The 24,964-nt window shown below is 55.8% G+C and overlaps 2 protein-coding genes across 19 annotated transcripts; one reads left to right on the top strand and one right to left on the bottom strand.

Annotated features, from left to right (window-relative positions):
• Positions 1-73: 73 nt before the first annotated feature.
• ENKD1 (enkurin domain containing 1) lies at positions 74-17,796 on the top strand. 17 transcript variants are annotated; one of them, XM_072872342.1, is made up of 14 exons: positions 78-338; positions 837-967; positions 2,025-2,210; positions 2,695-2,788; positions 2,937-2,975; positions 3,243-3,354; positions 4,246-4,352; positions 5,005-5,129; positions 5,427-5,651; positions 6,946-7,118; positions 11,202-11,363; positions 12,595-12,764; positions 13,695-13,831; positions 14,364-17,796. In XM_072872342.1, exons 6-14 carry the CDS (start codon positions 3,352-3,354, stop codon positions 14,522-14,524), a joined length of 1,263 nt encoding a protein of 420 aa, XP_072728443.1. In that variant the 5' UTR covers positions 78-338; positions 837-967; positions 2,025-2,210; positions 2,695-2,788; positions 2,937-2,975; positions 3,243-3,351; the 3' UTR covers positions 14,525-17,796. The 17 variants fall into 17 exon arrangements, with proteins under 17 accessions (XP_072728444.1, XP_072728443.1, XP_072728440.1 ...); XM_072872343.1 differs by lacking the exon at positions 837-967 and having other exon boundaries at positions 74-338; positions 6,946-7,100; XM_072872339.1 differs by lacking the exon at positions 837-967.
• PARD6A (par-6 family cell polarity regulator alpha) lies at positions 17,743-23,117 on the bottom strand. 2 transcript variants are annotated; one of them, XM_072872362.1, is made up of 3 exons: positions 22,996-23,117; positions 21,642-21,864; positions 17,743-18,818 (listed from the first exon to the last, which is right to left on the bottom strand). In XM_072872362.1, the coding sequence occupies exons 1-3, from the start codon at positions 23,056-23,058 to the stop codon at positions 18,034-18,036; spliced, it is 1,071 nt and encodes a 356-aa protein (XP_072728463.1). In that variant the 5' UTR covers positions 23,059-23,117; the 3' UTR covers positions 17,743-18,033. The 2 variants fall into 2 exon arrangements, with proteins under 2 accessions (XP_072728463.1, XP_072728461.1); XM_072872360.1 differs by having other exon boundaries at positions 17,743-18,821.
• Positions 23,118-24,964: the final 1,847 nt, after the last annotated feature.

Below are 24,964 nucleotides of genomic sequence, written 5' to 3' on the forward strand. Positions count from 1 at the left end.
ATCGCCCTGTTGTCCTGCCGCCGCCCAGGCCACAGCTGCCAGCGGAGAGAACCAGCGAACGCTGCGGCTGAGTTGCGGGAGCGCCCCGGCCCCGCTCCCCGGCCCCGCTCCCCGGCCCGGCCGGCGCCCCGGGCGGGGCCCGCCCTGACCTCGCGCCCCTCCCGGCGGAAGCGGCGGTTGCTGGGGAGCGCGGCGGGGCCGGGTTGAGGCTCGCCTTCGGCTCACGGCGGGCGGACCCAGTACAGGCCCAGGCCGCGGCCTCCGCGGCCCGGCCCCGGCCCAGGCCCCTGCCCCTGCCCCTCGCCGCAGCCGGGAGAGCTTCCCTGCGGCCTCCCTCGGTGAGTCCTCTCGGGGGGAGCCGGAGAGATCCCTCGCGGGCCCCAGTGCCCCCGCCCGGGGGTTGTCCCTGGGGTGTCCGCCGGGCAGCAGGGCACCGGGACGGCAGAGGCTGGGGACTGTGGGGGGGCCGGGCTGGGAAATGCCAGAACAGGGGGCTGGAGGGCCGCCATGCCCCCTCCGAGCAGGGCAGCACGGGCAAAGCACAGCCTTGGCGACAGCCTGCAGCCCCTGGGAAAGGGTCATTGCACCCGCCTGGGTGAAGCGCTCGGGGGCTCCTGCCCATCTGCTGCCGGCTGCTTCAGGCTTTGCAGGCAGTCCGGCTCTGACACCCCCAGGTCTGCGTTTCTGGCTGCACCTTTCCCGCTCACCCCCTCCCCAGAGACGTGGGGATGAAAGGAGCCAAGAAGGGTTTTTCACAGGTATCCGGTGTTGTTCAGTGGGGTCTTGGATCTCAGCATGTGTCCCAGAACAGGCTTTGTATTGATTTTCCATGACAGCACAGCCAGGGGAGACTGTAGACTGTGACGTACAGCTCCAGTCTCCATCGTGGGACCCAGTGTTGCACGTCAGGTCCTGTAAACTCAGGACATGGCTCGTCCTTGCATCAGAAAGGAATCCACGTGTTAAGGTGGGGCCTCTCTTGTGTCGTCCTTCCTTGCTCTCCTGAGAGAGGACTTGGCTGTAGCTCTGCATTACCCACATCAGTCTCTGCCCACTTTCCAGTGCCGAGCACGGCCCTTATTCACCTCCTGCTCGAGGCTGCTGCTGCAGGACATGTGTTTGACTCCTTGGGCAGACTGTACCAGCTGACTTTGTTCCTAAAGGGCTGTTGGTGGACATGTGCCCAGCTCCTAGAGAACAGATGTCCCACATGCAAACAACAGTACTACCATACCTGGCCCCCTTTGTTTTCAGAGAGACAAAAGAGAAAATGGGTCATGGAGACTGGCAGGTAGGGAAGAGCTGGTGGTACCTGAGGGAACCTGCATGGGGAATAGTATTAAAAGGAGGATATTAATCTCTCCCATTGCAGTCTGCAGAGGGTAGCAAGGGGAAAGCATAGGCATGGACTAACATCACTGGGTAGGTTCACAGCACATTGACCTCATTTCCTGACCCCTGATTCTTCAGGAGGTATGGCCCCAGATCCATGTGCAGCCCTGGGGCATGGAGGTTATCCTGGTGCTACTTTCCATTTCAGCTAAAACTACTGAGTGAGGAAGCAAACAGCCAAGACCAGGTGAACAGAGATTAGCCCTTTGATTTGCTGCAGATGACTTGCTCTGTTTATCACAGCTTATCACAGCTGTGGGATTTTTTTTTTCCCATGCTTTTTGCAGAGGTTGGCTCATAAAGGCATGAAGCTGGTCTTGCTTTAGCTCTGTGTGTGGTAGTGGCTTCTTGGCTAGGGACTCAGGCACAGTGAAAATGTGAAGAAGAGGGAGTGCTTCAGAGTCAGACACAGCAGGTTCAGGGCTGTGAAAAACACCTGCCAAAGCCTTGTCTGTTCCCATGTTTTGTAGTTTCCTTAACTGTGATGCCGAAAACAAGCCACGAAAGGAAGCCATGGTTCATGCGGGCTCTGAAAGATCTCAGCTTACCAGGGGGATAAGTAGCATTTTTACCAATTGGTAAGCTGGAGCAAAGGGCACAATGAGTTGAATTAATGGTTCTTAAAATTGCAGGGACGCTCTTCTGGGAGAGGTATGGTTGGAGCCTGCATTGCTGGAGTGCCAGGTCAGGATTAAGCTGTGGTCCCGGTGGGGAAGTGAGCAGCCAGCCAGGCTCAGACAGGATAAGTAAGCAATGCTAAAGTCATTGCGTTACTCTGGCAACTGCCTTGCTCCTCTTTGTAGCTGTGCTGATTTCAGGTGAGCAGAGAACAGGGTTGGTGCAGCCCTGTAGCTAGGAGCAGCGTCGCTGCCTCCCTAGTGGGTTCTGCAGTCTGGCAGGGGGTTAAGAAGAGAGAGAAGTTGCACGCATATATATCTGTTTACCTGGACTTAACCGGTCTGCGTTTGCAGAGTCTGCCTGCATCTCATAGCCTGTGAATGCTCTAAATAGTGTCTTTGTGGTGGCAACAGGTTGGATACTGTGTTCTCGACATTTAGGTTTCTAACACTGTGATAGAGAAGATACTTTCCTGCATGCAAATTAGGCAGTGTGGCTGAGCCAGCGATCGGGTCACTGCTGAAAAGGGCTGGCCCTGTTCCCTCTTCCTCCCTCCTCTGCATTCATAAGCATGTGCTCCTGCTGTGTTTCCCTTGTGCTTGCTCCAGTGCTTCTCTGACTCCCCTGTGGAGGTTAAACAGGCAGAAAACTAACCCAGCAAAATAAATGACTTGTTTCATGCAGGGATAGTGAGTTGAATCGGCTGAGCACAGGACTGTTTGCACTACAGAGCTGTCACAAGAGATGAAGCACAAGGATGGGAATGGCAGCAGAGAAGGTCTGCACATCCCCTTTTGGCAGAAGTGAGCCATGAGGTTCCCTCACTTCTGTCCCCCGAATACCCTCATGGTCAGCAGGAGCAGAGCAGCAGCTTAAGGAAGTCTGTACTGATCATTGGTAACTGAGGCTTGGCTGCTTCTTTTCAGGGCTGGGACACTGATGCTAGGGGCTTGTGTCTCACGTAGGTGAGTTTGCTGGAGGTACCTACATAGGCAAGATGCTTACTACTGTAATAAGGTTGTCTGATCTTGCAAGATCCCAATCCAGAGGCAATGTGACTTGCAAATCAGGGAGTGGGTGTCATTTGCAAATTCCCTGCAGCAGGGCAGGGTGCTGTTGGGAGGCAAAATGTGACTTGTGTGAAGGTAGAAAATGAGCCTTCCATCCCCCGCCTCCCATCAACTTACCTTTCCTCCTTCAATCCACCACGCTAATTATCTGCTCTGTTACAGGTCTTGATTTCAGCCTGTCATTTTGCATGTAAATTACTGGGTTTGAAGGCAAGTTCAGATCAAGATCAGATGTGAATTTCAAGGCCAGTAGCTGTTCTGGAGTGATCTCATGGTGAAACTTCTTTTTTTTCTAGAATAAGACAGCCTGTTCTGGCTTAGTTGGATTCATTATCAAGGAGATTAAATAATACCAAGACACCATCCTTTTATCTCAGGCTGGGAGTCTGTGTCTGCTCTTCAGAAACAGCTTTTCCAGAGTAGCTGGGTACAGACTGTACATGCATGCTGGTGTGCAATAGTCAGCATTGCTTACATTGCCTCTGTAGTTTTGTCTGGGAGATGAATAACAGCTTTTTGCTAATGGGTCTCATGTCAACAGGGTTGATTTAGCCCGGAAGGCTGCAGTGCATTAGTTGCTATGACTCAGACTCACTCAGCCTAAACTGATCATTTATTGGTTTATAAATTAAACTGCAGATGCTGCGTCCCGTCAGTGCTGGCACGCCGAGGATCCTGAAAGGGGTTCTTCCCATAGAGTTGTCTCAGAAATCTTTAAATTATTGCCTTGGAAGTCAGGGCATGCAGGTTGTAGCCCCAGCTCTTACAGCAATGATGCCAGCCAAGCTGCCCTGGCACCTGTCAAAATCATGGCGTGACTCTGGTGTCATGCTCAAGGCTCTTACGGCATCTGCCAAAAGCTCACCCTCAGTCTGTGACTGTTGGTGCAGCATCCTGCATCCTCATTTTCTGAGTGGGGAGCAAGTCCCTCAAGTTTCTTGTAGGCATGTCCTACAAGAAAATGCTGTCCACAAGATCTTGGTGAGCATAGCAGGGAGATAGATGCTGGCTGCTCCTGGAAGGATCTGTGCTCATCCTGTTGTGGGGAGGAGAGAGGCAGCAGGGACCGGTGTGGGCCAGGGCAGGGATTTGCAGATCTGTGCTGATCCCTGTCAGTCCGCGTTGAAAAGTTCTTTAGAAATGAAAAACATGTTTTTCTAAACAGGTAACTCTCTGTTCTCCCCGAGACCCAAGAAGACCAGCTGGGCTCTTTTCATCTCAGAACTCTTCCCCAGAAATGAAGCGTCTGCCCCTACGTTGTCCTGGAGTGAAGTGGGTCCTTTTGTCTTGGGTCCTTTTGAGGTTCAGCCCCAGCCTGCTCAAGGGTGGGGACTCCACTCGTGTGTCTCTTGCAGAGGATAGAGCAGAGGGGTTTACCTGTGTCAGGCAGGTAAACCTGTGTGGGGCTTCAGCTTGCTTTGGGTAGGTGGTGTTTCAACCACAGGAGCTATTTAGAAAGAGCCCAAGATGCAAGATAATACAGATCTAAGGCTAAAATGTGTCAGATGATGTCCAGCTACCTTGCGTTTCCTACTTGCTAAAGGCACACAGCATGGTTATAGCAGCTCAGCTCTTGCTTGCATGTCTGTATTAAATGTTGCCATATGGGAGAGCAAAGCCAGGAAGGATTTTCTGTACTGAAGATACTGGTATTAGAGCAACTGCGGACATTTCAGGTTCAATGCTGTTAAAAACACTGATTAGCCCCAAAATAGGGATAGTGCTGCTTGATCCCTTGCCTCACCTGCATGGAGTCCAATTTGGAGTGGTTTCCTACCTGCAGGTCATCTCTGTAGCTGGGTGCGAGCACTCTATGAACTGCTGACCTTCATTATATATATATATATATATATATATATATATATATATATATGAAATGTAGCTTTTCAGTGGCTCAGTGAGCCCTGTTCTTTTCTGTTCTCAGTGGTGGCTTGTTTCTGTGGCATAGGCAAAGCGACGGCACGATGTGTGAAGGGCCATCCAGGATTTCTGGACCCATTCCTCCAGACCCTATGCTCTTTCCAAACTATTACAAATGCCCATTCTCAGGTGAGTCCTTGATGCTTGTTACAGATGTGCAGTTTTGTACTTTGGCATGATGCAGCTTGCCCATTTGATGTCCTTATTCTTTGGCATCCTCAACAGTCTCCACTCACACTGGTGCAGGTGCTTCTGCTGCCTCAGAGATGGTGATCCTAAACGTGGTCTGTACAGCTGGTTGAAAGATGGGAAAGCATAAGGTAGAGGTGGAGAGGAGGTCTTCAGCGTTGCTTGTAGGCTGTGGGTGAAGAAAACCACGAGGTAAGATTGTGTCCTGATAATCTCCTTATCTTTCTTTCTCTGTAGCTCGAGGGAGGCTGGAAGGGAATGCTCAGAAGCTGGATTTTACTTCTGCCCCCCTGGACCCTGTTCCCAACCCATACCCCACTTTGGGCAGCACCTGCCAGATCCAGCCAGCCCCTCGCATTCGCCCCAGTGGAAAGGACTTTCTGGAGAATGGGCAGAAGGGGACGCTCAGTCTCCTACTGCAGCTTGAAGGGATCTCCCTTGATGGGGGACTGCCAGTCAAGAGTAAGTACAGCTGAGTCACCACTGGCCTGAGTTGCGTTTGGGGCCAGGGATGAAGCATCAGGGATTTGGGTGGATTCCTTGGCTCTGCTGCCTGAGAAGAGCTTGAGTTTTGCAGGGCCGGTTGCCCCATCTCCTCTGTTTGGCTTGGCAGTGGTGTTCCTGGGCCGTCACCCGTGCTGGAGCAGGTGCTGCTGCAGCCTCCCTGACTCCACTCTGGCCCAGGTCTGCAGTGGGAAGAAGGACTGTAAAAAAGATGCTGTTTAATTTGGACTTGAGGAACTAGTCATGGATGAGAGACTATTGAGAGATGCTGGAAATAAATCAAGCCCTTCTAGTTTGCTACCTGTGAATATAACCAGTATCTTTATAGTTGAACTTAAAGATGGATCAAGTGAAATCTTAATGTATAAAGGTCATTTAAGCTGGGGAAATCCTTGTTACAGAAGCCAGGCAGGATTTGGGAAGACTGTCTGTAGATACTGAGAACATATTTGTGAAAGATGTTCCCTCCTCCAGGGAGGTCACCCAGAGTACATTCAGAGATCCAGGAAGGAGATAAGGCTGAGCACTGGGTGTCACTTGATTGGCTTCATGTGCTGGCATTGCCCTTAGCCCTGCCTGGTGCCACCGTGGTGGATGCCAGCTGGTGGCTGCCACAACTGCTGTGCCAAAGCAGGAGGGGAATGGAAGGGGGTCTGGCTGCGTCAGCTGAGATCTTCCCTGTCTTGGGGAGCCCAAGGAAGGATCATTTTTTATTTGAAAACAAGAAATACACTCCACAGTCTTGATTATGTCCGCTTGAATGTGGGACAATGGCTGACCCTGAGCCTGAAACCAGGAACAGTGCAGGTTGAAAGCTCTGCAGCTGCCATTAACCATCCCACTCTTCACTTCAGAAACACCATGGGATGCTGAACTGGGAATTGACCTTGCTCTCAAGAAGATGCTGGCATGGCTTGTCTAGCATAGCCCATAATGGGACAAATAAGCCACACTCCCTCAGAGCAAGGGAGCCTGTGAACACTGGTAATGTGCACAGACCTGTGCTGATGGTCATCTGGGTACCGTGGGATCCTCTGGCAGAAAAGGGTCAGTCCGGGAGTGTGCATCTAACATGGGAGAAATCCACAGATTGCCTAGTCTGCAGGAGAGGGGAGAGCTTGCTATTTCTATGGATGGTTGGGCCAGCTTTGGAGACAGAGCTGTGGGCTCTGGTGCCAGTGCTCCAAGAGCCTGCATCCCCACCCCTGGCAGTGTCTGAGGGGTGAAGGCTGTGTCTCCCCTTGCTGTGCAGGGAAAGAGTCCAAGGACCACGAGAAGGAAAATGTGAGGCGAATAAAGGAGATTCAGAAGAAGTGCAAAGAGAAGGAGCGAGCCCAAGAGCACAGCCAGCCCAAGCCTGTGAAAGCTCTGTGGAAATCCCAGAAATATGAAAACGTGGAGTCAAAGGTGAAGGCCAAACTGCAGGTTGGTACCCACTGAGCTCTTGAACTCTCCTGGCCTGGGATGCAGTTCAGCCATGAGGCTCTGTGGGACAGTGGAGATGGGGGAGTCCCAGAACCTACAAGTGTGGGGGAAACTTGGTGCTGAAGCACAGTGGGCAGATATGACAATGGCACTGTGTGCCGAGCGAGAATGTTTGGCTTGGGTCTGGAGAGTGATTGCTGTAATAATCCCCATCCTGTCTGGCCATGTAGACCCCACATGCAGGGGAAGCTGAGAAGAGGAAAATCTCATCACACCTTCTGCCTGGAGGCTCCTGCTTGGCCCTTCAGTTGTTAGGGATCTAAAGGCAGTTCCTTGGGGGTGCAGAGCAGCCCTTTCAGCCATATTACCTGTCTAGAGGTGCATCCAGCTGGCTTTGCAGTTCCCCAGTGTTTGGGGCAATGCTAGTCTGGGGTTTGTGCCAAAATGTATTCTGGGTATTAGTATAATATAATAGTCTGGGGTATTCTGCCCCATGGATCATGGTCCTCAGAGGTAGATCTTCAGGCTGTGTCAAACGTTGGTCCAACTCTTACCACCCTGTGGACCCACAGTGGGCCATATATCATAGAATCATAGAATGCTTTGGATTGGAAGGGACCTTTACAGGTCATCTAGTCCAACCCCCCTGCAAGAGCAGGGACATCTTTAACTAGATCAGGTTGTTCAGAGCCCCATCCAACCTGACCTTGAATGTTTCCAGGGATGGGGCCTCCACTGCCTCTCTGGGCAACCTGTTCCTGTGCCTCACCGCTCTCATTGTAAAAAACTTCTTTCTTAAATCCAGTCTAAATCTGCCCTCCCTTAGTTTAAAACCATTCCTCCTTGTCCTGTCACAACAGGCCTTGCTAAAGTCTGTCCCCGTGTTCCCTATAGGCCCCCTTTAAGTACTGGAAGGCTGCTATAAGGTCTCCCCGCAGCCTTCTCTTCTCCAGGCTGAACAACCCCAGCTCTCTCAGCCTGTCCTCGTAGGAGAGGTGCTCCAGCCCTTGGATCATTTTCATGGTCCTCCTCTGGACCCGCTCCAACAGCTCCATGTCCTTCTTGTGCTGAGGGCTCCAGAGCTGGACACGGTACTCCAGGTGAGGTCTCACCAGAGCAGAGTGGCAGAATATATCTCCAGCCTCTTCTCTGAGTGATTGTCCTGGTGAATAACCACTGCACAGTAGAGGCATACAGACATCTCCAGGCAATCAGGGTGGAGGCCTTGTAGCTCCAGCACAACCTGCAAGGGTGTATGTACCTCCTGTCTTCTGTACACCTGCTTGTAGGAGAAGGAATGCAGGGCCATGCCTTGTTTCCTTACTGTTTTCTCACTACTGAAACGAGCGGGTGTCTGGCTTTGTGAAGGTTTTGGTTCACTTTTGGCTTCTTTCTTTTTCTTTCTCTGGATAATTTTTTCTTGTCCAGTGGGTTCCTCATGTTTAAATGGTGCCTCTGTTGGAGGGCTTTGCAAAATGCACCAAAGCTGTTGCCTTGGTGTAAATGTACCTATTTGTGCAGAAAGTAAAGTTAACGCTCACTGGGAGAGGGAAAGAGAGCTCCGTCACTATCTTTGAGTGGATCCACTGTCATCAGTCTGGATCTGGGAGACCCCTGTCATCCAGGTCACCTCTGTGTTCAGTTGGCCTCTTCCTTCATCCAGAAGTAGGCACTGCAACTCCTATGGATGGGGTAGGTTCCCACGACGTGGCGAGTTGTACCCAGTCTCATCATAGTGACCTCCTGGAGGAGAGGCCCTGGTGCTCCATTCCAGCTCAGCCTCGTGTGGGAGAAGCTCCCTGAGGAAGCAGAATTGCAGGGCTGCTGCCTTGGCCAGTAAGCCGCTGGCTCTCCGGAGTAGCCTTGAACTGTTGGATCCTGCATTCCCATCGGCCTCAAGATTGTCGGCTGCCAGGAGAGGGCTTTGTCCTTCTGCGAGTCCCTGGTAGTCTTCATGGTCTCCATCTCTGTTCTGTCTTCACAGCCAATCAGGCTGTGTGGACAGGAGCGACACAGCGAACTGCTGCTTGTGCAGACGGTGGGTGAAAGCTGGGTGATGCCTTGAGCACTGCCACTTACACAAGCCTTCCCTTGGTGCTCCTTTCCTGAGTTGGAGCCTTCAAGTTCCTCCTGATCTCTGCATTGCTTCCTTCTGGTCTGTGGCCCTCGGGCCAACTTTTGACACTAAAATTATGTGTGTAGATAACAACTGCAAAAATTAGCAAGATGATTTCCAAGCCAGTGGTTCCAAATGCTATGTCCCTTCTTCCTGGTGTGCCACCAACCTCTCTGACGTCCGTGACCCTTTCACACACAGGAGCAAACCCACGTGTGCTTTAGGAACACAAGCTTACGCTCTTGTTTGACACATCCTCTGGGTTAGAGGAAGATTTAGATCATTTCTTCTTTTGTTTTGGGGAAAAGGGGTGGTCTCTGTGTAGGCAGTTTCTGCACGGTGTGTTACTTGTGCTCTGTGGATTCTTCCAGAGAGAGGTGGCAGGAGGCCCTGGTGCTGACTCAGTTGCTTTAACAGTTGCTATGGCTCTCCTAGAGCTGGGGTGTTCCCTATGAAGGATCTCCGTCTTGTGTGGAGCTGCTGCTCAGAGTTTTAAGTTGATTCTGTTAGGTCTTGATGTCTAACGCAGAGTTTCTTTTCTCTCATCTGTCCCCAAGGTTGTTAATTGTAGCAGCTGCCTTGAAAAGGGCTCTGACAGTCTCAGTGCTGTTGTGGAGGAAGATGGGGCACGCTGCACTCTGCTAGCATGCTCCTAAGATCACAGACTTACTTGACTTCTAACCACAAATGCACTAGGTGAAGGTACTTCTCATTAACTTACTGGAGAGATTTAGGTCTCCTGGCTCCTGTTGAAAAAAGACTGATCATCTTTGGAGCATGATCAATCTAGGCAGTGCTGAGGGCATCGCATACCCTGGTCCTTACACCAAAATTACTGACGTTACTGTCCTATCCCGCCTTCAGGTCTGCCAAACTAAATGGGCCAGGCAACAAGGAATCTACCTCAAGGGGACTGCAGTTCAGCTGAGAGAGCAGCCAAGAGCTTGGGTACCTGTAAAGATCTGGAGGCTGCCCTGTACGGTCCCTGTTACTCCCAAGAGCAGAGCAGTGCACTGGTTGTATTTATTGTAAGGTCACCCGCTTGCCACAGTGTCCTTCCAATTTTCGGGGTTTGTTTGGGGACTGCCTGAGACAGCCTGTTGCAGACCGCCTGTTAGGCATCAAGCAGTGTCGCCTTGGGCCAGTGCTAACCATGGCCTTTGAAGATGCCTCCCAGATGCAATTCCACCCTCCCAAAACTACCAGACTCCCTCACTCTCCGCTCCTCTTTCTGTCTAGAATAGGATAACCACAGATTTGGAGTGCTGAACAGAACAGCACTTGAGAACAGCATCTAATTTGTGTCAGCTTCATACCTACCCGTGCCATTTCATTAAAGCTTGCTGTAGCAGGGCTCTGCAGCATGCTCTGGATTTATGGAGGTGGGGTGGCTTCTTCTGGGAGTTCAAGTTCTCTAGTGTGCCAACAAGGGAGACTGGCATGTGTGTCTCAACTTTCAGCACACTTACTCCATGCTGCCATTTGCCCTTTTCACAGGAAGATTTCTGCTTTTTAAGGAGTCATGATCATTGTCAGTTTGGACTGTCCATCCATTTAAATTGTCCCTAGGTCTGGTAGGTATCTCTGTTGGGTTATCTAGTGTTTCTCTCCTTTAATGCCTGCCAGATTAGTCAGTAAAGAGGGACTCTCCAGTCAATGCTACGCATGCATTTGATCCAAATGCGTGTTTCTGTAGATTTTTTCCCTTTTTTTAAATGTGTTTCTTTACAAAGTTCAGTTGCCAGGTCTGGATTTGTTGCTGTAGGCAGTCTGTTTGGCCTTTGCTGGCTGTGTACAGATTGCCTTCCTCCAAGAACTTCTGCTAAGACATGGCAGAAAGAGCGTGGTGTCATCTGCCTGCTGGAAACTCGTGGTTGAGCTTGTGGTTGACCACCCAAACTTTGTTGGGTGGGTTTCTCTTTGCTCCAGCTTCCCTCTACTAGTGTGTGTTTTCTTGCCTTTCCCAGGAGAGCTCCCCACCTCCAAATCCAGAGGCTCTGAAATTCCTGAGGGCATATTCTCGCTGTGGCCATGGGATCAAGATGTGCAGACCACTCTCCCCAAGGCCTGCCAGAACAAAAGCAGGGGCAGACACAGAGGCTCCAGAGGCACTGGGTGCTGAAACCAAGGTGAGTTGCACGCTAACTGCATGCTCCCAGGGGTTTCTGGCACTCATCCATCCCAGGGGTTTCTGGCACTTATCCATTGCTCCGGCTTTGAACTCTTCATGTGTTCTTCTAAGGCGTTGGGTCAGATGTGCTATGTGAACAGGGAGATCTATAAATACTGTTCCTGGCTGAAGGGAAGGAACAGGGCCTTGGTCACTGGGGTGGTGAGATGGGCATTCAAGGATTGCTAGTACTACCCTCTGGCTTCATCCTTGCTCATAGTTAAAGAGATTGTGAAGTTCCCTTTGAAAATCCCACCTCCTTGCTGTAGAAGTGCCAGTGATCTTAAATCTGCTCTTCCTAGGGCTTTGCAGGTGGTCTTTGGGATTTGGAGACTGCTCCCACCTTAATCAAAGGAACTGTTGCTTCTGGACATTAGATGAAAATTTGGGAAATGGGTGTGCTTTTTAGTAAGGAGAGTTAAATCAGTATTAACAATTAAACCTTTCAGGTAGTCTTGTCTGGGAGGTCCTAAACTGTTCCGTGACTCATGTCTTCTTTCCTTGGCTAGCATGGGGTTGTCAGTTTGTTGGTTCCCAAATGCCATGGAGCGACTTAATTTAAACAGGACATAAATCCCTAAGAAGGAAAACCAAGAAAAGAAAAATTTAAACTCAAACCCAGCAACATTCTCCCCTGTCTTGACCATCAGAGGAGCTGTGATAAGAGGGTGCTGTCTCTGGGGAAATGCCCCCAAGGACTAGCTAAGTTCCTGCTCTGCCAGGGGTTCTTTTGCATTTACTGGTCTGGTGAGGGCCCGAACGGTTTTTCCCCCAACCTTCTACCTGCTCTGATGGGCTCAAAACACAGCAGTAGAAGCTACATGGACTATGCCAAGCCTGGTTCTTCCTGTCCTTCTGGCTTTGAGGGCATGCGGTCAGCTTGGGGGACCTCAACAAGATGGGGTTTAGGTTTTGCCTGGCTTTTGGTATCAGGCAAACCATGGCACCCCAGGGGTTTCTAGCACTTATTCTGTCACTGGTTTCTTCTCAAAATATTGGCCATAGCTCCTGCCTGTGTCTCTGACTCCTGGGATGGGATGGACTGAGGGTATGCCCATCCTATTTTAGTACCCCTGCAATTCTGTATCTTGTGTGGGTGCCTCTTTGCTTTGTCCCTTGTGGGGACAAGGGCAGCTGCCTGTGTGCATGTGCCCAGACAGCCTCTGCTGCCTCCCTCTCTCTTCTTCCAGATCCAGGTGGAGGGCAAGAGCATTGACTTCATTAAGCACAACGCCCGCAATGCCAAGTGGGCCCCACTGCGGCGCTCCCAGTCCCTGCAGGCGCTGGCTGAGCTGCTGGAACAGAAACACCAGGAGCAGGAGAAGTACAACGCCAATCAAAAGGGCCACGTCCCCCAGTAGTATGTATGCCCCTGTCTGGTCCATGAGACTTTGTGTAACAAGCCCACTTCCCTTCACCACATCCCCCAGCTTCTGTGTAGAAAGACGGGGGCTGGGGACAGAGGCTCTCTTGCCATATGCAAACAGTGCGATTTACTGTGGCCTGGGGAATAAATGCAATCCCTCCTGGTTTCTTGACTTAACAAGCATCCCATGGCCAGTGTAACTGGGTTTGGAAAGAATTTTATCTCCTCCTCCCTTGCTTGCTGTCGTACAACGATGCTGACATGGGGACGTTCTGTGTGCTCTGAGAAACGTGCTCCTGCCCCTTTGTAAGCCATGCTCCACATGACATAGCTTCAGTATTAAAAAGTCTGGTTTTGGAGAAGCAGATAACTTGATCTGCCTCGCAAGCATTCATCCTGCCTTGGACCCGGTGTCTGAGGAACATCCAACTAGCGACTTGCACTTTGGGGTTCTGAGTGGAAAACAGTTCCTGGGTGATCCTGTCCTAGGACTGACCATTGTGTCAGTCCTTTGGCTCTCTGCTGTGCCTGCTGTTCTCTGCCAGCATGCCTGGCTGTGAGCTGCTTTTTCCAACTTCATTCTGTCACTGACCCAGAAATGGTTTTGAGAGGACTCAGTGACCTGGGCCAGAAGCAAGGAGCAGAAGCCCTTGTCTCCGAGGAGCTCATGTTGGCCTCAGTGTGTCTCTTCCAGCAGCCCTTCAGTGCATGTGGAACATGTTTGCTAGTCCATGCATGCAGGCTAAACCTGGGTGTATCCCTCCATGGCAAGGGTGTGTGCCGGCAGGGTGGGTGTCTCTGGTCATTAGGCAGTGACATGGAGACTAGGGGGGTTTGAAGGGCTCGATTCCTGGCCTCTGTGTGCATCCCGGGGAAACCCCTCCTGCCAGACGTGCTGACACGTGCCTTCGTTTGCCTTGCCAGCCTGCTGGCGAGGAAGGAGCTATGGCGCAGACAGATGGAGGAACGGCTGCGAAACCTGCCAGATCCTGACATGCCACCTGGTCATACCATGATGCCGGAGGGCCAGCGGCTGGAGATCCTTGGCAATCTGAAGCAGAGTAAGAGGAAAAGAAACGGGGATTCCAGCTCAGAAAAACAGGTGATCCTAGCCAGGATTAAGAAGAGAGTTCTGGGGCACAGATTCCTGCCACTTGGAGAGTTGCCTGGAATGAGGCATGTAGCTGGGATGTGAGCTGTGCGTGTGGAAAGAGCAATTGCCTTCAGTTTGGTGGGACCTGCAGGTTACAGGACTAGCTCTCTGGAGCAGGCTTGTCCAGTGGACCTGATGTTAGGGTTACTGTTGCTCTTAAAATGATAGGACGATTTTAGTTGGAAGGGACCTTCAGAGGTCTCTAGTCCAACCCTTGGTTCTTCAAAGCTGGAGCAGGTCACTCAGGTCCTCATCCAGCTGAGTTTTGAATAGAAGGATGGATATTCTAAGTCATTATGCTGCAGTTCTAAGTGCTGCCACCATTTTCATGACTGAGGATGAGGTCATAGCATTAGGAAAAGGATGGATTTCTTTGCTCTTCCATTTACACAACTTGTTGTTTGGGGTTTTTTGGTTTGTTTTTTTTTTTCTTTTTACAGGCCAGGAGCAGCTGATAAAGGACCTGGTGATGTTGCCAGTGTGTGCAGACACCCTCAGCATGCAGAAGAGGCAGGTAGAGCTGGAGAGGAAGCTCTCCCAGATAGAAGAGGCCATCAAAATTTTCTCGAGGCCCAAGGTCTTCATCAAGCTGGACTCCTGAGCCAGTGGGGCTGGGTGTGTCATGCTGCTCTGTGTGAATATCCTTCATCACTGGGAAGGGACGATCAGCACTTTGGGAGGGAAGGAGAGGAAGGCAAGTTCAGGACCCTGGGCCCATGCAAGATGCCAATACAGTATCCAACGTGCAGCCGGCATCTCTTGCTTACCCTCCAGTGCTGTGTCTTGTCCATGGAAAAGGGAGGGAGATGCCCTAATATACTCTCCACTCTGTGGTCTGGAGAACAGTTGTCTCTGTGCTGCTTGACTTCTCAGCGATGAGCTCTCTGCTCTGGATCCATGGCATCACCTCTTATTTTCCCATTTTTTCCCACTTCTAGAAACTGGTAGGAGGTCTCCCGTGCTGCTGCCTGTGGTGTTCCTTGTCCCCCTCTTTCTCCTGAGCTGGGCCATGGTCATGGCTCATTTTGGGTACTTGTCTGCACAAAAACCTCGTGCTGTACGTCTGCCATGCGTGCCCAGTCCTGAGCACTGACCCATCCTGCTCGCGCAGCCGGTGCCTGTGCGCCCTCCAACCTGCTGGCTGGGCTCAGTGGCCTGGGGACAGCTTGGGGACAATGAAGAGGCACAGAGCTTCAGTCCTTCCTGCCCAGGGAAGAGCTGGGCTGGCTTCAGGGGGATCTAGCAGGATGTCTGGAGAAGCCTTTGTTGTCTGTGGGGCAGGACATGCTCCAGTAAAGCATTGTTTCCCTCTTCCAGTGTGTGTGCAGCTCCCGGTGGGCTCAGCAGGGCCCAAGGAGTGGTAGTGGGCAGCAGAAACCAGCAGCATTGACGTAATGCAGGCAGGGGGAGAGCCGTGGGTCCTGGTCCCACTTTCTGCAGAAGCCCAAAGTGGCCACGGAGGTTAGGTTTGACAGTGCTCGGGTGCTGGGATGTGGTGGTGGACTCGGAGTGGAGAATGTGCGAAGTCCTGCCAGATCTCAGTCCGCAGGCCGGCAGGACAAGGCTGGGCAGATGCCATCATGGAGGTGAGCTCGCTGCCTCCTTACCTTCAGATGCCACATAGGGACCTGTGCAGACCTTTGCAGGGATCCTGCTGTGTGAAGCATAGAAAGATTTAAGCTGGAAGGGATCGCTGGAGGGCTTGGTCTATCTCCTGCTCAGTGCAGGACCAGCTCCACAGCTTAGGGCCTTGTCCAGCTGAGTTAGGAAAATCTTCAAGGATGGACTTGCCACCACCACCTCACTGGGGCTCTGTCCCCGAGCTGTGCCACCCTCAGGGGGAACACTTTTTCCCCTGAAGTCCCATCAAAATTTCCCTTGTTGCAGCTTGTGCCTGTTGCCCTGTCTCCTTTCACCACACAGGGTGGTGATGCTGCACATGGTTGCCCCAGGCAGGTGCCTTGTTGCACAGGGTTACTCCATCCCAGGCAGGATTTTGTGGGGTAGGGGTATTGCAGAGTGGTCCAGCCCTGCCCACAGCACTTGGCACTCTGCAGTGCCCTGGGATGTCAGGGGCCAACACTGCTGCCAAGGGCCAGGGAAGCTTTTAGCACTTGAGGGCTGGAGGAGGTGAGATGTCAACCAGAAAATCACCCTATGCTCCCCTGAGGCCACTCTCGGGGCAAACGCCACAGCCAGGCTGAGCCGGCTGAATGAGAAGGGTGCTCAGAGCAGCTGGGGGCTGTGGGCACCAGCCCCTGTGCACCTCCCTGCCCTAAACAAGTCTGGAATAACCAGCCCTGCTGTCTACTTTGCTCTCTTGCCTGTCTGGGCCCCGGCTGTGTGCCATGAGTGCCACCCCACTCAGGAGCCCCAGGGCCTCAGCCCTTGCTGCTCTCCCTGCCTGCCCCCAGCGGGGCTGGAATGCAGCCCCTCCCCCCACCCCCTTCCTTGGGGAGGTGTTGGGGAGGTGACCTGCTCTGCTGCCGGCTGAGATGCGCCTTTGTGCCTGCACCCAGCCCAGGGCACCCAGCATCACCCCACGGGAGCCAGGCCAGGGCACGCAGCACCATCTGCTCTCGCTTCCCATGGGGTTTAATCCGAGGGCCCGGGGAGAGCCCTTGAAGGGTCCCCCCGGGCCCTTCATGGTCCCCCATGAAGGGTCTGGCACCATGCCAGTGCCCTTGCTCCCCCTGAGCACCCATGTCCAGCTTGGGCAAACGGGCTGGAAAAGCACCACCCTCAGGTGCACCCTACCTGCTAAACCTTGTGCCTGGGCTGCTTTCCCAGCAAACATTGCCGGTGGCTGCGGTGGGTTGAGGCAGAGGTGTTGGCGCTGGTGCCGAAGGTTGATCCTGCAGGAGGTGTAGCGAGAGGGGATGAAGGCCCATGGGGACAGCCAGCCACTATCTGGCCAGGCCCGTTCCCAGCCAGGACAGGAAGAGGAGAAGCTGTCACCACTGTGGGTCCAGTGGGGCCCAGCAGCACCTTCCTGCTAGGGTGTTGCTCTGTCCTCCCTGCGGGCAGGAAGGTGCTGGTCCGGGGCTGGGCCAGGCCAACAGCAAAGCAAAGGCCAAAGGCACCATCAGCCCAGCATTTCAGTGCTGGGAGAGGGGCCAAGGGTGCTAGGAGCCCCAGGTGAGCAGGAGGGGTGGGTATGGCCCCCCCTGAGCTCAGGGCTGGAGGAGGAAGATGGAGCTGCACCACCCCCAGCAGCGTTTACTGGGGCTGACTGACAGCCAGGGTGCTGCTGCCAGCCCAGGTGCCACCCAGCTCCCTGTAGATGTCACCCGGGTGTCCCCTGCATAGTAAGGGCACCACAGCAAGGACAAGGTGGGATCTGGGGGCCCAGGAAAGGCTCTTTGTATCAGGCTACCATGCCAGGCTCACTGCCCAAAACAGCCTGGACATGTGTTGTGGGACAGGGATGTGCAGGGAGAGGGATGTGCCCCAGCGTTCCTCCAAACCCCCACCTCCTCCCCACAATGGGCCTTGCTGGGGTCGCCCAGCGCAGCAGCAAAACCACAACGTGCACCATGGTCAAGGGTGCTGCTCCCAGGCACTGCCTTGCACATGCAGAGCTGGGGTCCCCACCCGCTGTCCCCCTCCTCCCAGGGGACCTGCAGAGCTGGTCATGGGGTTCATGCTGGCCCACGACGGCACATGGGATGGGGTGATGGGGCTGGTGGGGGACATGCCTGCCCTGTCCCATGGCACCGGGGCTGTTTGCTGTCCTGGAGGGGGCTGTGCCCTGTGGCTATTGGGGTCTGGCCCCTGTGGTGATGCGAACCAGGGACAAGTGGGTGGTTTCTAGAAAAGGTTTTACTGTCCCTTGCAATATATTAATTGATGATGTATATTTCAATAAAACAATTTAAAAAACCCACTTGCTTGGAAGGAGGGGGGTGGGAGGCGAGGGTGCTTGGAGGGGCAGTGCGTGGTGAGAGCGGGTGCCACAGCAGGGCTCCTGGGGACGTGGGTGGTGGGACAGGGCAGCAGGCAGCCCTGCTCCGCCCCTGCCTGCCGGCCCCGTCACTGCCCCGGTGCTCATGACCAGCCTGGCTGTATGGAAACCCAGCTGGCCACCAAGGGTGGCACAGGACCCCGCAGCTATAGGGTGAGGAGGGTGCCATCCTCCTGCCCACTGCCCCGGCCGGGGCTGCCATCATGGCTGCCGAGGGACTGCAGGGAGCCCCGCGAGCTGTGTGGGGACAGGCTCCGCTGGAGGGGTCCATCCATGGGGCCCCCATTGGGGCAGCCCCCAGGGATGTAGTGGGGCGCGCTGTCGCTCTCAATGACCAGGTCGCCCTCCTCGTCGCTGTCAGCTGTGCTGTAGTTGCTCAGGTACTGCGAGGCTGGGCTGGGGGTCTGCTGGCTGGGGGTGCTGTCTGTCGACATGCCTGAGCTGCCTGAGGCCTTGCTGCTGCGGATGATGTTGTTGCGCTGGTTGGCTGGCTTGACGGTGATGATGAGGTTGTGGCTATTGGCCACCATCATGTCCGTCACCTGGTCCAGGGACTTGCCGGCCACATCGATGCCGTTGACTTCCAGGATCTCGTCACTCACCGCCAGCAGCCCTGTGCTCTCAGCCAAACCGCCCTTCACCAGGCGGGAGATGAAGATGCCAGGCACCTTCTCAACGCCCTGCGGGGCCACGCGCATGCTGACGCCGTCGCGGATGTAGAAGCCCAGAGGCTTGTCAGAGCCGTGCTTGTGGAGCCGCACGCGGCGGTGGGTCTCAGGCAGGATGTCCACGTCGATGATGGAGGAGATCTGGCGGAAGTCCTGGGGCATGCCAATGAGGAGGTGAGACTTGGCCCGGTAGTGCGTGGGGCGCAGCAGCCCCTTCTTCTTCCGCTGCAAGGAGTTTGAGGCAAAGACACCAGTGTCGGACTCTGCTGTAGGGAGCAAGGGAGGACACAGGTCAGGCACCACAGCCACCCAGGGATGCAACTGCGTGCCCTTGGCCCCAGGTGTTAGGGGAGCTGGTGGGAGAAGTGCCCTGCTCATGGGTCTCACTGGCTTTTCCTCCCTGGAGCATCACCCCAGCTTTTCCTGCAGCGTGTCTCCGCTGGGCCCATCTCCTGGGATTACCCAGCATACAAGGCCAGGATTAGTGGGATCGAGGCGGTGATTCAGCCTTAATCACACTTTAAGCCAAACTCTGCAGCTTAACACTAGAGCTGCCAGCCCTGACGGCCCAGGAGCCACGGCTGTGCGCCAGTTTGGGTTTGGGGAGAGGGACCCCCCCCGCACGAGGGGGAGATGTAGCAGCAGCCAGCTCCCCAAGGGCAAGTCCAGATCCATGAGACAGCACCAGAGTCCCTTGTCCCTGCTGGAGCAGGGCTGTCACTGGCATGGGATGGGGATGGCTGCAGCTGTGTCCTGCAGAGCCCTGCCATCCCCAAGGACAGAGACTCCCCACCTCCTGGAGACCCATCCCAGGGCTGCAGCAGCCCTGGGACCCTGAACATCCCAAACTGTGATTTGTGCCACTGTCTCTTATTCCACCATCTGGCACCACCACACAGGGTTTGACTCCATCCTCCTTGACCCTGCCCGGGGGCTGCTCCATGGGGCCCAGCTCCGCCATGTCCCCTCCTTGGTCGCATCCACCAGCTGCTGGGGAGCATCCCCTGGGCCCTCTCTGGTTTCTCTCCATCCCTTTCCATGGGGGAGCCCAGATCTGGACGCTGCATTGCCAGTGCACTCCCCACAGTGCTCCCCACCAGCTCCCCTCCCCATCTGGACCCTGCTCCAGCCACGGGGCACTGGGGATGCCCCCAAGCCCAGGGGAGGCAGGGTTTCTCCCTAGCCAAGCCAGCCTGCCAGGATCCTGGGTTATAAATATCTCCCTGCATACACAGCCTGGCATATTTTTAGCTCAGAGAAGGGCGGTGGAGGCTTTCCCACAGCTATTTCAGCGCACTGCTCTTCTCCAAGGGGTGCAGAGCGGCTGGGCCAGGCAGGTCCAGCACCCCATGAACAAGCCTGCTGGCGGCTCCGGCAGTGTGCCAGGCTTTCCCCTGCCCTTCCTGTGAGCCAAGCCCAGCTAAGCAGGGCTAGCACCGCCATTCCTGGCAGGGCTGCCCCGCAGGGATGGCTTCACCTGATGGGGTGACAGCACAGAGAGGAACCAAGCTGCAGCCTGTGCTTTTTGACCCCCTGCAGCAGGACTGGCTGCCGCAGAGCCCACTGACGGGTGCACACCTACATACACATCCATGTGCATGGCTCCCTGTGCCTGATGTGTGAGAGGCTCTGCAGCCGCATCCCTTGCTGACCTGGACTGGTTCGACAACAGCCCAGCCCCGGGATGACCTGGATCCATTTTAAATCAGCTGTGACTCACCCAGGGCTCACTCCTGGCCTCTCCACATGCCTCCTGTGGTGCTGCCAGCCCCATGGCCCCTCTCCCACAGGCACAGCTGGGTGCCGGGGCTTGCTAGCGCTGCCTCCTCACCCTCTTTATTGCGCTGACCACAGTGCCAGGGCACAGCTGCTCGCTCTCTGCACCATGCCGGCTCGACGTGGTAACCCACAGGCTTTTCCCAGCAGCAGACGAGGTGCCTCCGGGAGCAGGAGCAATGCTCCTGTGGCAGCCCTGGCACACCCAGCCCCACACTGGCTCCCCACGCCAAAGCCTAGGTCCAGCTGTTGGTCCAGGAACAGGGGGATGATTCAGTGCTGGCAGCAGCAGCCCCGGAGCACACTGTGGGCTCCAACTCCCTCCTGCCAGCAGCCTGGATCGCTGCTGCTGGCCCCCACACCACATGGTCCCAGAGGAAACGTGTGTCCAGGGCATCCTGCACCACCCTGATGCAAGAGCCCAGGAAAACTGGCACAGCAGTCAGGACCGGCCACCGGCATCACTCCTCACCCAGGACTCTGTACCACTAACATGAGCTGGAAACATGGAGTCGCTCTGGGCACCGTGCTGGGGAAACTGGGGCTTTTAGATCAGGCTCTGGCTTTGCACACTGTTGCTTGATGGTGCTACTATAGAGAAAGCCTCAGTGCTACTAAACTGAGTGGAAGGGGACAGGCTGGTATCCCTGGCAAAGGGGAGACGTACCAGGGTTGTTTGTCACTGGGAGGCTTTCACCCTCTCTGGGATGCTGCTATCATGGCGATTTCATGCTTCTGTGCTAGGAAGCTGCTCTTCGGGAACACGCCACTAAGGTCAGGGGGAGCCCCTGGGCTGCCAGGGAGGAGATGAGCCTCCTCCCACCACCAAAAACTCAGTGGCACCCAGCACCCTGAGAGCTCTGCCAAAATGACAGCTGCCTCCACCTTAGGGCAGGGAACCAGATGGGGGTCCTGGTGCAGTGCTCACCAGAGTAACATGGTATTTTCCAGGAGCCCACACAAGCCCTGCTGGAAAACATGACTTCAAAGGGGTGAATCACAAGGATTTGCCTTTGCTCACCAGGGCACATGGGGCTGGACTGGTGTGGGTGCCTTTGCCACGGGGAAGGGCTTCCGGGGAGAGCCTGCATGGGTGCCACGGCCCCGGCAGGGCTCTGAGAGCCTCCTGGTGCTGCCACCTCCAGATCTGTCCACCATAGTGGTGGCTGGCAGGTACGTGACTGGCTGCCACCACCAGCACAGCCCAAATGTGGAACCAGTGGTACCACGGGATGTGGCTCATCTCCCTTGAGAAGGATGGATCGGGCGTCCTTCTCCAGATCCAGTGCCTTTCTCCGGCTCCTGCTTACCCTTCTTCTGGATGATGACCCTGAGGAGGGGGTTGGCAGAGGACAGGGCTTTGTGGTAGTTGTCATCGTTGTTGATGGGCAGGAGGTCACCATGGATGTCCGTGTAGCCCAGGAGCACATCCACCCGTGGGATCTGGTGCACCGTCTGCAGCAGGCGGTAGAAGTCCTGGAAGCTGCCTGCGCCGGAGCGCTTCATGGCGAAGCGGCGAAATTCGGCATCAAACTACGGAGGAGGAAGAGGAGGAGGAAGAGGGTGAGGCTGGGCAGGACTGTCTCCAGCCAGCAGGACCGACAGGGCACTGCACAGAGCTGCCCCGGGGCAGGCAGAGCCGGGCACTGCCAGCTCCAGAGCCCCGGCAGCACCCATTGGCCAGAGCCCATCCCAAAAGCAAAATAAAGGGAGTGGAGCCATTTTCCTGCCCAAACACTGAAGTGATGAGGCAGAAAAGTGCCCACATGGCGGAGGAAGTACCCTCTGGCCATACCGCCAGCCACAGCAGGCACCGTGGCACTAGGAGGCCCTTCCCTGCTGCCATAGCACCTGATGAGCAACAGTGTTAATTATTGCCTCTTTCAGTCACGACGAAGGGGAAGCCAATTAAGAACAGGCTGAGGAACGCTGAAAGGGTTGCGCTGCCCAAGGGGGATTGCACTGATCCCGGGGCAAGTGGAGGCCAGTGCACCCCGGGAAGGGGGCACCGTGTGCCCCGCTGGGCAGGCAAGGGCACAGCTGGACGAGCACACAGCTGGACAAGGGTGCAGCAGGGGAGTGCACGCATATGGGTGAGCACAGGGCTGGGTGGGTGAGCACAAGGCTGGGTGAGGGCACACATCTGGGCAAGAGTGCACCAGGTGAGCACACATCTGGATGAGCACACGCATCTGTGTGAGCACACAGCCATGCAAGTGTGCACATCTGGGCACACAGCAGGGAGTTCATCCCTTGCTGGGGGTGCACAACTGGGTGATGGCATAGCCAGGGATGTGCGTGCCCTGGTCAGCACACACATCTGGGCAAGAGCACATCTGGGCAAGGTGTGCACCCGCGGTGACCACGCACCCAGCACACCCACGCCGGTGGGGCCATGCCGCACACCGGGCCTGCCAGCACTGCGCACCGGCGAGGACGCACCTTCGGCAGAGCCCAAGGTGGCCGGGACGCCGAGGCCGCCGTGCCGGGCTCGGGGAGGCCCCGGGCAGCGCCGCCGCAGCGCAGGGGAGCGGAGCGGAGCGCCCGCACGGCCTGGCTCCCGCGCAGCTCCCCGGTGCGCGGTGCCGCCCCACGTGTGCTGCCCGGCGCGGCGGCGGCGCGCCCGGCCGTAACCCGGCGGAACAGGCACCGGCGGGCGCTTACCTTGCTCTTGACCTCGATGACGGGCTCGGCGGAGCGCGCCGGCGTGCGGTGGTGCTTGGCCATGCTGCGGGCCGGGCCGCACGGGGCCACGCCACCGCCACCGCCGCTCCCGCGGCCACGGGGGATTTTCACCGGCCATGACGTCACCGGCGACCAGGCCGGGCGCCGCCGCGCCATTGGCCCAGGCGGGGCGGGGGGCGTGGCCGGAGGGTTGCTGACAACGTCGCTGTGGCAACGGGGGCGGGGCCGGGCGAGCAGCAGGACCCGCCCCCTCCGCCCCGGCGCCGCCGCTCCCTCTGCCCGGGCCGGGGTCGGCTCCGCTCCGCCTGCGGCCGGCTGCTGCCGCCCCGCCCCGCCCCGCCCGGGCACGGCTTCTCTCCCCCGGCGGGACGCCGCCGCGCTGACCGCCTGCCCCCGCCGCCGGCCGCGCCGTCTGCGGGCGGGCTGAAGGGGATGGCACCGGGCGCAGCCTGACCCGGGAGCACCGCCCCGCACCGCGCCGGTAATCCCGGCCATCCCATCGCTATCAGGAACCTCATTAGTGGCACAATTAAAATCAATTGGGGGGGGCCTGCCCCTCTTCGGGGACACTGGGCTCTGACACGTGGCTGGCATCCCCACTTCATCCCCACGAGTGTCACTGGTGGGAGCCCTGGGTCCCCCCGGGGATATTTCAGCGTGTCTCGACCCCGTGCCGGCAGAAGCTCCTGCCTCTCCCGCTGACCTGGGACTGCCTGCTCCCCGCTGCCACGGGTTTGGTGGCCTCTGGGCTGGCCGGCCGCCGGCACATCCCTGGCAGCAGGGGACGATTTTCAGCCTCGCCGTGTGACACGCTGCCGTGCCGCTTGTTTCCAGCCTCCTGGTTATATGTTCCCCCTGTTTTTTTTCCCCGTCCGGCACGAAAGTTTGTTATTGCTCCGGAGCAGCGTGGGCCAGGGAAGGTTATTCAGTCCTGCGATGAATTGCTTTACCAAGCGGTGGAACACCCGAGTGAAAGGAGGGGAGCTGCTCGAGTTTGCTGGGTGTACGGTAAAGTGCTCACGTCGCTGTGCCTGTCCCACGCTAGGCTGCCAGGATGTTCTGCCAGAGCACATCTCCTCGGGTGCTGCTGGGTTGTGTCCGCGGGTGATGCCCTCAGGATGCATCTCCAGCAGAACTGGCTCTGTTCGGGCACAGAAATGCTCAGAGACACACAGGCAGCCCCTTCCCCACAGACCCTGCCACAGTGCAGCTCTGCCTGCATGATGCTGGAGCACACTGCATGCTCCCTGCCTGCTCGCGGGCTGCCTACCCCAGGGTCACCAACCCCAGTGCCTAAACAAGATTGAAATCTTGTTTATGGGCTGGAAAGAAGCTGCCACACCGGCCAAAGGGGCTGTGACAACAGTGCCATGAAACGTGCTTCCTACTGAATAAACACATTGAACCAAATCCTGAGAATCAGCCCAGCTTGTCTGGATCATGCCATCCTCTGGTCCTTGCCCTATCCTGGCCCACAGAGCAACCTTTGGACAGCACAAAATTGCATCAGACCCCAGCATCACCACAGCACCGGGCCCACGTAAGCCGGACTGCGGCTCCTGGCAGGCTCTTCCCCTGCGTCACCGCACCTAGGCGAGCAAAGGGAGTGCGCCAGGCTGCGAGTCTGCGGGACACCTCCTTGCGTACTGGCAAGTTCTCCCCCGGCTGCTCCTGCTGCACCGAAAGATTGCTACGTGGTAAAAACAAGCCTGACCACACACAGAGCTGTAAACTCGTCAGCAATTTCCCCCCCCCCTCAGTTTTTTTTTTAAACAGAGTAATTGTGTTGAGGTCAGAGAGATAATCCTGATTTACACCAGGGTTAATGTTTACGCAGGCATCAGTGACAAAAGAAGCTTGCAGCCCTTCATCTCAAATTTGGTAAATCGGAGTTAACTGTTCAGCAGGACGGTGGGGGTAACATGCTGGTCACACCTTCTGTTTTGCG

The sequence above is a fragment of the Ciconia boyciana genome, chromosome 9, assembly GCF_034638445.1.
Source record: "Ciconia boyciana chromosome 9, ASM3463844v1, whole genome shotgun sequence".
Classification (NCBI taxonomy): domain Eukaryota; kingdom Metazoa; phylum Chordata; class Aves; order Ciconiiformes; family Ciconiidae; genus Ciconia; species Ciconia boyciana.

Coding starts and splice junctions, on each gene's coding strand:
- ENKD1 (XM_072872342.1), top strand. Junction 5,130..5,426: donor TTACAAATGCCCATTCTCAG/GTGAGTCCTTGA, acceptor CTTTCTCTGTAG/CTCGAGGGAGGCTGGAAGGG. Junction 13,832..14,363: donor CCTTGGCAATCTGAAGCAGA/GTAAGAGGAAAA, acceptor TTCTTTTTACAG/GCCAGGAGCAGCTGATAAAG.
- PARD6A (XM_072872360.1), bottom strand. CDS start 23,058: ATGGCCAAGCACCACCGCACGCCGGCGCGCTCCGCCGAGCCCGTCATC. Junction 21,865..22,995: donor TCATCGAGGTCAAGAGCAAG/GTAAGCGCCCGC, acceptor CCTCCTCCGTAG/TTTGATGCCGAATTTCGCCG. Junction 18,822..21,641: donor GGTCATCATCCAGAAGAAGG/GTAAGCAGGAGC, acceptor TGCTCCCTACAG/CAGAGTCCGACACTGGTGTC.